General features: G+C 44.7%; 1 protein-coding gene across 8 annotated transcripts in view; it reads right to left on the minus strand.

Annotated features, from left to right (window-relative positions):
* Positions 1-14,323, minus strand: part of chb (chromosome bows) — a 230,035-nt gene that overhangs the window by 16,500 nt on the left and 199,212 nt on the right. For all 8 annotated transcript variants that reach the window (XM_065432085.2, XM_065432083.1, XM_065432088.1 and 5 more), the window contains 2 exons: positions 10,796-10,924; positions 9,757-9,897 (listed from right to left, as the gene is read on the minus strand). In XM_065432085.2, coding sequence (XP_065288157.1) covers positions 9,757-9,897; positions 10,796-10,924 — 270 coding nt within the window. The remainder of the gene's footprint in view (positions 1-9,756; positions 9,898-10,795; positions 10,925-14,323) is intronic.

Consider the following 14,323-nt stretch of genomic DNA (forward strand, 5'->3'; position numbering starts at 1 on the left):
CTTGAGTTTTGTTAATCACAGCCATACAAAGCCAGCAGGCAGTGAAGTCAAGGAAAGCATAGGGGTAATTAGCTGTGGTAATTAGCTGTAACCTAACCACAGCTAACTACCCCTATGCTTTCCTTGGCTTCATTGCCTGCTGGCTTTATAAGGTCGTGATACACACTACCCATAACACATGACCATAGAATTCTGTGAACATGCAATGTGGAAATCCTGTTATTGAATGAATGAATGAATGCAAGTTATCTATTGGTGCAAGGTCCAGCTAAGACCAAAGAGCGTCATACCAGTGTTAGTGACTTTGCAGTAGAGTGATGAATTCTATGAAGTTGATGGGATGTGGTTGTAAAGGGGCCTTAAAAATAGTCGCTGTAAAGTATGTAAAATTTACGTCTAATAAGAATATGGCAATGAATAATGATGTGTACTATGAGCGTTAAAATGCATTGCTAAAAAATAATACAATATACAAAATATGTCAGATAAAAAAATTGGCTGGAGCACTACCGCCTCACCAGGGCCCTGGAAACAGAAGGGCCTGGAGGCATGTGCTATTGTAAACATACTCTGAAGAGACGAGGCGCTACGAATGTATGGGGCTAATAACATGCAAGACATCTTTTAGGAAAGCTAGGACTGTATTAGTATCAAAATATGGTTCTGGACCGAGAAACATGACAGGACGAAGAGGGATGTGTTGCCGGTATGCTAGAGGAAAAGGTCTCCCAGGTTCCTGACACTCCAGGAGGACGTGGAGGACAGTCAGCCTGACAGGGTGACATCAAGGCCTGCATGACGCGTACAGAGTCTGTATATATAACCGGTTTTTGGAGTTTTGATTTCCTTATATGCTTCACAGCTGACAATAGAGCATGGGCCTCAGCCATAAAGATACTTGTTTCCGGGTGCAGTACTCCGGATTCTGAGAAGGACGGACCGACGGCTGCATAGGACACCCCGGTATGCAACTTCGATGCGTCTGTGTAAAACTCTGTGCAGGAGTGCTTGTACTGGAGTTCACAGAAATGCGTTCGGATTTCAATCTCTGCAGCGTGCTTTGTAATTTGTAGAAAAGATATATCACATTCTATCAGCTGCCACTCCCAAGGCGGTAGCAGCTTAGCTGGAGGCATGTTTGAGGAGTGGGACATCCATTTCAATGCTGAGCTCTTTCAAATGCAATGAAAAAGGTTGTCTTACAGAAGAATGATTACGAAAGCGTGAAGCCCACATATCACTAACTGTATTAGAACATGGATGTTCATGATTAGAATGAACTTTCAGAATATATGTTAGGCTGATGTATGCTCTCCGCAGATGGAGTGATCAAAGCACCAGTGGCCAGCCGGATACCCAGATGGTGGACGGGACTCGCCATCTTTAGCGCGCTCGGGGCGGCAGAATGATACATCATGGCACCATAGTCTAATCATGATCGAATGAGGCCCCTGTAAAGATTCATTAAACACTTCCTGTCGCAGCCTCATGTTGTGTGGGATAAAATTTTCAGTAAGTTCATTGTTGTTAAGCATTTCACCTTGAGGTATTTTATGTGTGGAATAAAAGTTAGGTTAGAGTCAAGTATAATGCCTAAGAACTTATGCGCTTTATTCACAGGTATTTGTTGCCCATACATTTCGATATTGGGATCTGCAGTGAGCCCTTTCTAGTGAAAAGCACACAAGAACTTTTGTTGGGGTTCACACTAAATCCATTTTCATCTGCTTATTTGGACACTTTGTTCAAACCCTGTTGTACTTGCCTCTCGCACACTGCAAGGTTGCAGGATTTTAAACCTATGTGTATGTTCTCTACGTAGACATAACAGAAAATGGCTGGTTGTAATTAAGCACAACGCGTGTTCATTTTCATGATAAAGAGCGTGCGGCTAAGCACGCCGCCTTGGGGTACACCAATTTCTTGTATAAAAGTCGCAACAATACACTGCCTATTTTCACGCAGAAGGTACAATTGGACATATAGCTTTCTAGTATGTTTAACATAGTTACACGTATGCCCATTCCCAACAAGTCTCGCAAGATCCCGTAATGCCACATTGTGTCATACGCCTTCTCCATATCGAGGAATATCGATAAGAAAAACTGTTTATGTACAAATGCATCACGGATATTTCCTTCAATGCATACAAGATGACCAGTTGTGGCCTGCCCTTCTCTGAAGCAACACTGATAGGGATTAAGCATATTGTTCAGTTCAAGGAAATGTATGAGTTGACGATTAATCATTCGATAGCAATCATTGTTTGCGATAGCAAATGTGTAGACAGTTACACGAAGTAAGGATAGTAGTAGATTCATCAGCCGTATAAACACGCAAACATTATTTTCAACACAAACTGGGCAATGAGAACGCAGCATGCAGAGAGGTATGAGCTACCATCAACTCAGCCCCCAATGCAGTAGGGTGCACAGCAGACGTACAACGCGCAGTTGCTGGCTGCCGGAGTAAAACGCTCTCATAACAGTTTACACAGTGGAGAGAGTCCTCGCAAGATTCAGAGGTGTGTTCATGGGCATTGCATTTCGCCCAAGTTTGGCGACCTTAGCAGCTCTGAACTGTGGCCGAAACGCAGGCGTTTAAAACATCGGAGGGATTCGGCACTCATGGCCTAATGCGAAGCTTCATGTACCCGGCCTCGATGGACTTGGGCAGGACACTTGAGCCGAAGGAGAGTGTCAGGTGCTTGGTCGAGATTTCTTTGCCGTCCCGCCTTATCTTAATTCTTCTGATATGGTAACATTGTGCTCACTGAAGCCCTCCAAGAGTTCAGACTCAGTCAGTTCGAGCAAATCATCGTCCGAGACAACGCCGCGGGTGGTGTTCATGGTAAGGTGCGGGGTTATTGTTACCTGGGTCTCCCCTAATGATACAGTTGAATCCGGCTATATCTAACGCGCAAAAACAAAGCCTATCAGTTCAATATAGAGCATAGTTCAATATAAGCCTGCTAAAGACCTTGATGACATAAAAGCACATACCATTTATAAAATCGCTTTATTGATGAAACAGCTTAGTTTTGCATGAAATAGTCCTGTATTTCCTTCTGCTTGGGCAGTTTCGCTGCCTGCAATGCAAGCACTTCTCCACATTGTCTAAGGAGTCGGAGCAGCTGAGTCAGCAACCTTCCACACTCGCGCAGAAGCACCGGACTAGTGTGAGTGCACCAATCACCTCGAACGACGTCGGCAAAGAACCGTTGCTGCTTTCTTCATTGTGCCCACTTTCACTTGTGGTCGGTATGATGTTGGCAATGTAGTCTTTGTTTTCAGGCTCTCCTGTGGTTGCAACACCATCATCTGCACCCACAAACTCATCGACCGTTAATATGTCAACGGCTTCCAGAAATTCTGACAGTTCAGTCCAAACTTCGCCAACACCAGCAGCGGCTTCGTCGCACTTATCAGAATTTAGTAATCACTGGGCATGCACAAGCCGGCACTTCTGAAGCAATTTGCGATGAACCACTTATACTATCAGCATCAAATGAAACGTGAACAGTGGAGAGCATGGCCGAAACATAAGTGAAGGTATAGTGTGCACCGTCCAGTCATCACCATTGACAGGAATGCATTTGCCGATTTGTGAAATAGTGAAATATTTTCGCCTGTGATCTGGTTCTGAGATTCGAAAGGCGGAAACTAAAAATAGAAGACAACAGAAGCTAAAGTTTGCAGTCTAGGGTGAGTATTGTCGCACAGTTCGCCGACGCGAACAGCGGTGAGCGTAGAGCAGTTCGCATTGTCATCATTATAGATTCGCTCATGTGGTTTGCCGCTTGTGCGCCATTATGATTCTTTCAATCGGCGAACTTACGCAGCGTGGTATCGCTGGCAGCCACAACAGTGGCCGGTATTGATGTGCTGAGAGCGTTTGGACGTTTGTTTGACTCTCAAACGAGCGCCATGCAGCCAAATCGGATGTGCGCATCTGTCATTGGTGATGACTGGATGGCAAGCACTATAACTTCACTTATGCTTGGGCTCCATGCTCCACTGTTCACGTTTCATTCGACGCTGATAGTACACGGCCGTGCGTATGCTTCGGGCACCACTGGCATTGGGTCGCGAGTTTGTCTGCTTTAGCTCTAATCTACCCCTTATTCTTCAAGATCGTGCTGCGTGCTCTTCGGAATCTTGCATGCTGCGGGGTGACTTCTCATCGCGTTCGACCCCATTTATGATTTCGAGCTTCACGGCGAAAGGTGAGCTCTGCCGCTGCATCACGGCAACACTGCAAGATGTTAGGAATGGCCGTACGGGGTGGCAACGTGCCAGCTTTCAGCCCGCTGCACGTGTTCCAAGCCCCCCAGACGAGGCGCCTTCCGAGAACTGCGGATGACCAGCAGCCACGTGGCGCGCGGTCAGCTCTGGAATGTGGTACGCCGCCGCGCCACCCGGGACGGAGCACAGTTCTACGAAGCTTTCGGTCGACGACACCGCGAGCTATGCTGTACCGAGAGTTCTACAAAGCCCTCTGGCGTCGACTCCGGAGCCTTTGTGTGTGGGCTCGAACTTGTGTGCATTAGTGTGTGTGGGCCATACTGCAGGGGCGGCGGCAAGTTTACAATGATTGGACGAACATTCCCGACCACTCGTGCTCCGTCCACGCCGAACGATGACGTCAAGCGGAGAGCTTATTAGCCCCGAGAACGAACACGAGCGGCGCTGCGAGCGCCGCTCGCGTGACGTCAGGGCATGGACTCGCGCCTGTCGTCTGCTACAGTTCGGGCTTTGTCCGGGCGCTTTCTGCGGTGTTTTCGTTTGTTCGCCCTCGTTCTCTCTGCTTGTATACTTATGGTGGTCGTCTCAAATATATTTTTACGACGTCTTCCTTTGCGAACATTTATTCAAAGAGCTAATTTCTTAGACAACAATGCAGCTCTCGAAGGCAACGCTACAGTGCCAGCCGAAGCGACGCAGACCAGCCCATTACGGGTTTTTCATACGCGGATAGACAATCGCAAAAGCATAGCCTATAGGAATCCAGTTATGATACCATACCTGCCGCGGTGCAACAAGTATGTCACAAAGCTGGCTATATATGACTTCTACAGCAGTTACGTTGATTTTATTCCGCTAAAGCAGGTTTGCTCACGACGAGTAGTCCATGGTATAATATCGAATTTTTGCATTTCCTCACAGAAACGCTCGGCAGTAGCACGGTGACTTAACTAATACTGGAGCTTAGATTCTACACGCCTCACTTGCTTCTTTAACTGCTTGTCAACATTAGGCGGTTCTTCACGTGTTTATTTTTTTTAAGCGGCGAAATTTGAAGTAAAGTTAATGAAGGCTTACAGCTATTTACAGAGTACAAATAGGAATGTACCAATATATATTCCCTTTTCCGTGCTACACGTTCAACTCACCTCTTTAGAGCGCGTTTGTTAATGATTAATAATGCATGTTATGTTCCTCTTTTTTTGTCTGTTACCAAGTGTATATCATTTATTTATTTCAATGCCGCAGTGTGTTTTGCATTGTTATCGTGGAAATATTTCACTGTGCTTTCATATATTGTATAACTGCAATGTTTTATGGCCACTATATAAATGTAATTTATATGGCGCTTGATGTGTTACCCCATGCAGCCATATTGTACCTAAGAGGGTGAGATTACCTCAAGCCGCGTCTGTGCGGCTTTTTTCCCTCATCCACCTCCATTTGCAACTCCTCTGTACATGTGTGTGTGTAAATGAAAATTAATAAATCAAATCAAATCAAACTCACTTGAGAAATTTACTGGTGCTTGTTGCTTGAGGAATATACATGACGAATCTGTTTGGCAAACTGACACAGGCTGCTCGGCCCAATTTTTTTAGTGAAGTATGCCTGCTGGACTGCATAGCTGCAGCCAGAAAGCAGTCGAAGCGTCAATGACTAGTAGTATGGGACATATTGAAGATATCGAAATTCCCCCTGTGGAGGGTCAGAAATCAAGTGAAAGTATATGCAAGGCTTGTGGTGCTTTCTTTATGAATGTTTGCGATTGGATTGGAGCAAACTTAAATTAGCCTGCAAGGTTCTCTTTTAAGTACCGACGAAGCGAATAGTTATCCGTTTGTATAATTAAATAACGCTGGATCGAGACATGGTGAGACAAAAGGTGCTTGAATTTTCCTTTTGTAGGCAATCTAAGCTGCGTGGTAGTAGCTCGAGAATACTTTAGCCATTCCAGTTGGCGCTGTAAAAAAATGCTTTATGGTTTTAATTCGAAGTTGAAGTGAACTGATGGGTTTCGCGAACATAGCGTGACTCGCCATACGGACAGTCGATTGCCAACGTTACGTGATCAGGGGTGTGCCATATTGTCGATAAAGGCTACTGAGGGCCACTATGATACATTTCATCACTTTCAATTGAGTGGCTGTTGATCTAAACAACGAAACTTTTCTCTCAGGTGATTGCTACTATGGTGTTTGTGAATTAACTATGTAAATACTCTACATGACACGCCGTCGTGTTAGCAGCCATGAGCAATTCGTTTTTTGGAGGCCTGTTTCAGAGGGGGATGAAAGTAGCAGCAAACATTTTCATAAGAAATGCGCGCCTAACTATTTTTTTACGCATTAATGAATGGCCATATTTGAATAGAACAACACACCAGAGTAATAGGAATCATGATGACAGCTTCGCTGGGCAGTGTCTTTCTAACATCGGATAACATGTTGACGCCAAGTACCAAATTTTTCTTCCACGTAAAATGCAATACCTCTCATAGCTAAATACTAAAGGAATGTTAAGTGTTTAGCGAAGCATCATACACAACTTCGCGTGTTGAATTTGCAGATATTCTTTTTTTAGTCAAAATTTACCGATAGACACGGCACATATATGCATTGCAAAAACTTGTAGACCCCTTTAACGCTACTTAGCTTGCGATATCCAAGTCGCAAAGTTTCTCGACTCACACGCTTTTGAAGAAGAAACTGTGGTTAAGGTATTACAGCTGAAAGAATCCGACTTATTCATCAATACGTACGGCTCGAGCCACCTCTACCCCAAGCATACACGAAGGTAACGAGCGCGCGCGGCAGCCGAGCGAGCCGGAGCGAGCGGCGTCCTGGCCGTGACGTCACTCGCGAGGGGCTAATAAGCAGCGTTTACCGGCTGCTAGAGCGTGCTTGTGTCGTGCTCGTCGTTGGGAGCTGAGTGCTTGTTGTTATGCTAAAAATGTAGTAGTGAGCTGTGTGCTCGAATGCTGTTTGCTGAATGTTAATCTTGCGGGCTCCATATTGGAGTCGCGCTAGACTGCCGATGTATGTCTTGTCTTAAAATATGTTAATCTGTAAATAAATCCTGTTCACCGAATTCATCTCTACGACCTTCGACTCCTTCAAATGGTGGCAGCGGCGAGATAGTCCGACGAGTCCTACATCTGCTTGACAGCGGTAGGGTCGTCCGACGAATGTAATAAGGAGAAGGCCTACAGGGCATAAACACAACGAACCCGAAAAGCAGCGAGATAAATCACACTTGCTCTACTTGCATGACGAGGGCACAAGCGCCTCTGATTTGCTGTCTCAGCAAGCACTGCAGGTGGGCCAGGATCATTCTTTGCAGGGGGGGTGTCAACGGCTCGCTCGACGCAGCGTGGTCACGGTAGGGAGAGCAGTTTGATGGAGCCGCGCCACCGGGTTTCCCGCCACCGTGAGGGAAAGCCGACATCTGAGAACACTTTTCGCCACTTTACGTTCGATGTATCAGCAGTCGCTGCTATTTTTGTTCGATGTAAGTGTAACTTTTGCTATATATACTTATTGTAACTATACAGTGTTCAGAAATTGTTCAATATAAAATATAATTCGATGTAAACGAGTTCGATATAGTCGGGTTCGACTGTACTGGTTTTGGCAGTTTCTCATATTGCTTCTGATCGCGGAACTCCAAGAGGAAAGCATCGCTTGCCACCGTTGACGCCTTAGAAGCTGCACCAAATCTTCAGTCAAAAACTTTGAGACAAGGAATGGGGAAATTGTTTGCACTGGTTTGTCTGGTTTTTCAGAATGAATTACATGGAAACATGGGAAGTTGTGGACTTGGCATCTGAAACAATGGAAGGCATCTTCGATGCACCCCCCTTTCTGAGAGCGATCGGGGAGTTTGGGGAAAGCATTCTCCATAAGTATAGATGGGGTTTTCAGCATTGATGCCAACCACCCACCATGGAGCCCAGCAGGGGGACGTGACAGAAGTTCCTGCAAGGGAAGACCTGCCAACGCCAGCCGTACATTGCTGCTATAACCAAATACAGCATTACCAAGACTGGCTAGCTACACAAGATTAACCCTTGCCACGGGGACACTCAGAAGTGAAAGTGAAGAGAGGACAGGAAAGATTAAAAGTGAGAGAGAAAGACGAAGATTGAAGAGCAGGACAGGAAAAGGAGACTGCCGATTTCCTCCAGGCAGGTCAATTGGAGGTGCCGTCTATGTGAAGCAGAGGCCAAAGAGGTGTGCTGGCTACGCCAGGGGGTCTTAAGGTCCGAGTACCTCGCATCGGCTCAACCCCCAGGATCCCCTTTTCCCAGGCACAGCTAAGCCACACACGGCTACGCACAGGAGGGTCCAGCCCTCATGTGCTTGGGTACGAGGTGTCGGAACACACCAAACGCTTGGCTGACGCAGACGCCCCGGCAGGGGGAATCTTATTATCGAACTGCATTGTTCTGGTAAGAAAGGTAGGTTACATTTCACTGGCCCTTTCAGCCATGTCGTATAGTCACTTCGTGCATTGCTTGATGATGTATAGTGTCTAATGGCACATGGGCCAGATATGGCTAAAGAGCACCATGAACTCACACATTGCCTAAAGGCTATGGTAGATACTCCACACTTGCAAGGTTAGGACTGCCACTATGAACATAACTCGTGGACCAACCCTGGCACACCTCCATCGCTCCAGATTATACTCGTATATGTTCAGTACACTCACTGCCTCTACAGTAAGCAACTCAAGCAAAAAGGACCATTGCATATTGTAGAGGTCGCCACAGTTCAGTCCTGTTTGTTAGGCTGCCACTAGAGTGTGGTGCCCCCTGTGACTTGTGTGTGTGTGTGTTTGTGTGTGTGTATATATGTTTGGGCCCAATAAAGAGGGGTTACCCTTTTCGTCTGAGCAAGCGGCATGTACGTGTCGGTCCGTCCCTGCGTGCCCGTGCCCCCGCGGCACTAACCACGCGACACATATCAGCTGTGCAATTTAAGGAGAGATCATATAAATGCACTAAACTTCTAAGCTAAAATTCTAACAGAAGGTAAAGCGTATATTTTGTGGCTCTCTTGCTCTGTATTCGCAAGGCAACCATGGCAAGCCAATTTGCCAGGTCCACCCGAACTGTGACAGATGAGAGAATTTGATGAAATTTGAATCGTGAGAAGGCGAGTACAAAGAATTTGCCTCTACGTAGGATGAAACGTCCACTGAACATATGTGAAGAAAACCCAGCAGAGGCTGAGGAGCAGCTGGAAAATATATCCGGCAGTCAAAGGGTTAAGGAAGAAAGCGCAGCACCCTTTTACACTGCCTGTCTATTTTTTTTTCTTTTATAGTTCGCATGCTGTGAATGGCATCAAAACTTGACACTTGTTTTGGCTGTGTCCTGGAATGCATACTATCAGACACAAATTCCTTATAGAAAAGTCAGCTTGAAAGTTATGTACTGGACAAGCACAGACTCCGAGCAACAAGAAAGACACTGAAGTGTCTGCACAAAACAGAAACTGATACTCACTCGGGACATAACCTTGATTGCAGCGATGACAACATCTTGGTCATCTGACTCCCCGATGAGTGAGTGCAGGAGCCGCATTGTTTGCTCGGGGGGTAGCGCAGCAGCAGCCTCCATAGAACACAGCTCGGCAGCACGGCTCACCTGTGCACAAAAATGACAAACATGCATTAGGAATGGTAAGCTGGGACCCCAGGCATCACTTTACAGGGTAGAATAATATTCACTGAGGCCTCGCCAGAATTCGAAGGCTTGCTTAGGTTGGCTGCAGGTCTCGTCATGTGTCCACATAATTTTACATGTTTCTATGCTTCGATTGTGGATAGCACTTCACAACCATTTCCGTCTACAAATGTACAGACCAAAAAAGTTAGCAAGAATGCTCGAGCGCATGTCTCACATTTTGAAGCACACCTTCCAACAAAATGCTGGAACTATTGATGAATTTTCAATGCGCATTGCAATGACCTAGGACAGCTACCAATCTATGCCTCTTTACATATTAATGATGCTTACTTTCATGCGTGCTTCACGTTTGTTAGTTTTTACAAATTGATATTCGTGTACGCAAGCTAACACACTTGCATTTTGAACTGTACTCAATGATGCATACTTCCTTGCTGCTGCTAATATGTTTGTGGTGTGCCCATGTTTCAAACATGAACGTACTTACACCACACGTGTGATGTGAACTAAAAACCATGGTAGTATGAAATGCAGATGTGAGCACCCAATAATACACATTACAGTTGAATGAAGGAGTAAATGTGGGCTTCTTGCCATGTAATCAATTGAATGATGTGAAGCTGTTATGCACTAGTAAATAGTGCTGGATCCTGGAGTGACACTACTACATAAACTCGTGCTTAGGTAGAGACAACGAAAACAGAAGTTGTCTTATACAGTACAAAGACCAACATTTGTTAACTTACATCTATGTCAATGCAAGCTTTTCACTGGGACTTTGAAATATAAGGTTGATTTCGTCCCACTACAGTTAACTTCACTATTTTCTCAGAATATAGAAGTAGTGGCAACAAACCTCTCTCTCAGGTTGCTTGAATGTTCCGAAGATCTTGATCAAGGTGAGCTCAGCATAATTGTGGAAATGTTGTGGCTGCCTTTTCAACAATTCAGCCAAGGCTCTTAAAGCAGCCACTTTTACCGGTACCTGTGAACAACACAAAAGGTCAACAGTAAACCAGGCAAGTTGGTATTAGTTCATAATTAGAACAGTGCATAATACGAAGAACAAAGAGGCAAGTATGACAGAATAGAGTGCTCATGTCTCATTGTATTAATGTCTTCTGCTTCCAAATATTGCGCAGCTGAAATAATATTTTAAGAAATGTCGCAGTTTCACCCGAAAGGCGAAGCATTGATTGCAACCGCAAACTACTAGACAACTATATGCTAAGGGTTAGCAGCTTTATTAGCTGTATAAAGTGCGACAGTCGAACCTCGATATATCAAACAGAGTGGTGATCGCGGAATAGTTCAATGGATTCGATATATAAAATCACTTAAAAGAGTGTCAAAAACGACAAATCAATCGACAAACCAAGTGAGCGATTGGGGATTGTTGATCAGAGCACACATTCCGTTGCGCCGCACGAAATTAGCGTACGCCGCACCAACTTCATTAATAGCGCGAAGTTAACGTGGTCTAGGTCAATCGCGCATAGCACAACCGAATGCGCGCTCCGAACAACGATCCCTGATCGCACCCCAATCGCGGCGCAGTGAATACTTACTTAAAGGTTCACACAAAGTATTTATCTATTTGGCTGAAAGCACTGCACATCTCTCTCCACGTTCATCAATTGAAGCAGTATGAAACATTATCAGTAACAAAGTATTAAGGGGGAAAGAGGTGCTCAGAAACTTTATTTTATTTTTGACTAAATTTAATGAAAATTGTCACCCAGACAGTTCTTCATGCCGATTTCAAAAATATAATGAAGTAAAGCCATATACTTTTTAAATTTACTTAGTGGTTCCAGATATAATCAAAATTAATTGCCTATTGTTTATCAGAACAACAAGTGTAAGAGTATCAGCCAGAATGTTTATAAAGACGTATGGCTGTATACTACAAAGTGTAAGCACAACACAACTGTACAACTACGCTTTTTTATATTGCAGGCATTACAAATTTTTCAGCAATTTGAAGTTCAATCTCTATACATGGCAATAATGTGGTCCAATTAGTAGCCGGATTTTAGAATTTACCAAATGAAATAAAAAAATCCTCTCCTAGCATTGTGTAGTACATACATGTAGCTACATGCTGCTGTTAAAATTATCGTTCTATGTGCCCTGAAGACCGAGATAGCGCTTTGACAAGTTTAAAAAACAAGAATGAGATTATGAGAAAAATTTATATTACAGCTAAAATATTAATTTAGAATGGACAAAATTTGGCAATGTGGTAGAATAATAGTTGGAAACTCTGAAAAGACCGTTTTCAAAATATTGATTTTCTTTAGAGATTTTTTTGGTCTAAAACCCACATCCCCCCTTAAGAGAGGAGGCTACCCTGGCGACCTAACTTTTTTATTCTTTAAGATATCCGGAGGAAACTTTCAGTGTATATTCACACCACCGAACTATTAGAAACTGCAAAGTTTCATGAAGATGTGTTTATTAGTTCCAGAGTTCCTGAGGTCTAACTATGTGGTTCATGTATATGCCTGAGGAAGAGCCTGGAGAAATGCCAGGACATCGTAGGAAGCTGCAATTCCCTGTGATCATCCCTTAATAGATATCCCAGGGGGCTACAAAGCCCTTTTCTTTAATTTCCCCTCCAAAAATTTTAACACAACTTTGAATTTGATGTAGAGAGCAATGACCATTCAACAAAAACAATTGCTTATTATAAATTAACTGCACCAGCTCTCAAAAAAGCTTGTTACCTCCTGGCAAAGTCATTCAGGAACAGAATAAACAAATGGCACACAAATCTGAAGAGCGGTTCTTGAGATCGCTTTCCCTAGCACTACTAGCGAAAAATTCATTTTGAGAAAACAGGCCTTAAAGCTGAACACATGTGTTTATTAGAAAGCTCCTGCGGAGCTTCTAATTAGCTCTTGCGGCTCCAGGCACACTCAATGTGTCCGATTTTTTACTGATGACAGCCGACAGCACAATTCCGCCGCTGAAAGGATCCATGCAGTTGGCACTCGCTGCGGAAGATCGGAAGTTCGATGCTCGTACAAGTCACATATAGCGCTTCTGCGCACCGAACATCTGCACTGTCTTGGGCTTCGTTGCTGGCATCGTGTGCAGCAAAGAACAAGAGGGGGAAAAAAAAAAAGCTGAGACAATAATCTAATACCCGTGTCACACGGGCGTTTGGAAGGCCTTCCAACCGATAGTCAGTTGACTCAAAGGTCAAGTTCGAGCTGCTACACGGGCGGTTTCGACGGCTGCCGAGTCAATAGTCTATCGAGTCAACGGAGCACCTTACAACTCTATCGAAATCTCGATGGCCTTTGAGCAACAGAAACGGAAACAGCGCGAACATGCCCTCTCGTTCACAGTGTGCTCCAACTCACGGTTAGAAAGAACAAATCAAACCAAAATGCTCTAAAAATACTATATATGAGTGTTATCAATTATTCAATAAAGTATTTTTGCCACTTGATATGCGCGAACTACACACACTCTCGACAACAGCGACGCAAACGTTGCCGCAGTTTCGCTGCTCAACAACTTAAAAACTAAACATACATGTAAGACAGAGTATAAACAATTGTTTTAATGTATAAACAAACATAAAAGAAATTATAGTGCTTTTATGTGGTTTTAATGCTGTTTAACTTTTTGTGACATGAAAACGAAAATAAAGATACGCAGCGCCACACAATTTGGCGAGAAACTCCGGAACCACTCAACGGCCTTTGAAAAGTGCCGTGTAGCAGCGCGACAACTCCTTTGAGTCGAAAGAGTTCTGGCGTTTCGAAGGCCGTCGACTGGAAGGCCTTCCAAATGTGCCCGTGTGACACGGGTATAACAAATAGCGCAAGGCGATGAGCAGCTTGCAAGCAGGCGTCTGTTGAGGTGGACGACGCAAGGGGCAACAATGACACGAGCGAGGCTGGCGCGGCATCAAAGGGAGCAGCCACTGCCGCCACCGCCCCTGCCCCCGCAGCAGCCAATGATAGGCACGCTATAGCTCGCGGGATTTGAATGCGCTGCTCCGGCCAATCAGCGCTCCGCATCGCAGGAAAACACCAATAGCACCTCAACCGTGCTGACGATGCCATTTTGCAAGGCTGCCAAAAAGAGAAAGAATTCACGGTCAAAACGGCACCAAGATGGCGCAGGTAGGCCACATGGGCCGGGAATGGCGTGCGTGCGAAGTTTGACTTCATTTCAGCATTTGCGTGTGTTTTGTGGGCCACGGTGGCCTCAAAAGTAGCGTTTTTTTTAACTTTGCGGTTGAATTAGGTGCTGATAATTACAAAACAAGTAGTTTATGAGACATACAAACCAAAAATACTGCTTTTCAAAAATCGACTTTTTCGCGATTTTTGGGTTCTTGAGGGCCGCGTCCACCTTTAAGCGG

Source organism: Dermacentor albipictus, chromosome 4, assembly GCF_038994185.2.
Source record: "Dermacentor albipictus isolate Rhodes 1998 colony chromosome 4, USDA_Dalb.pri_finalv2, whole genome shotgun sequence".
Lineage (NCBI taxonomy): Eukaryota > Metazoa > Arthropoda > Arachnida > Ixodida > Ixodidae > Dermacentor > Dermacentor albipictus.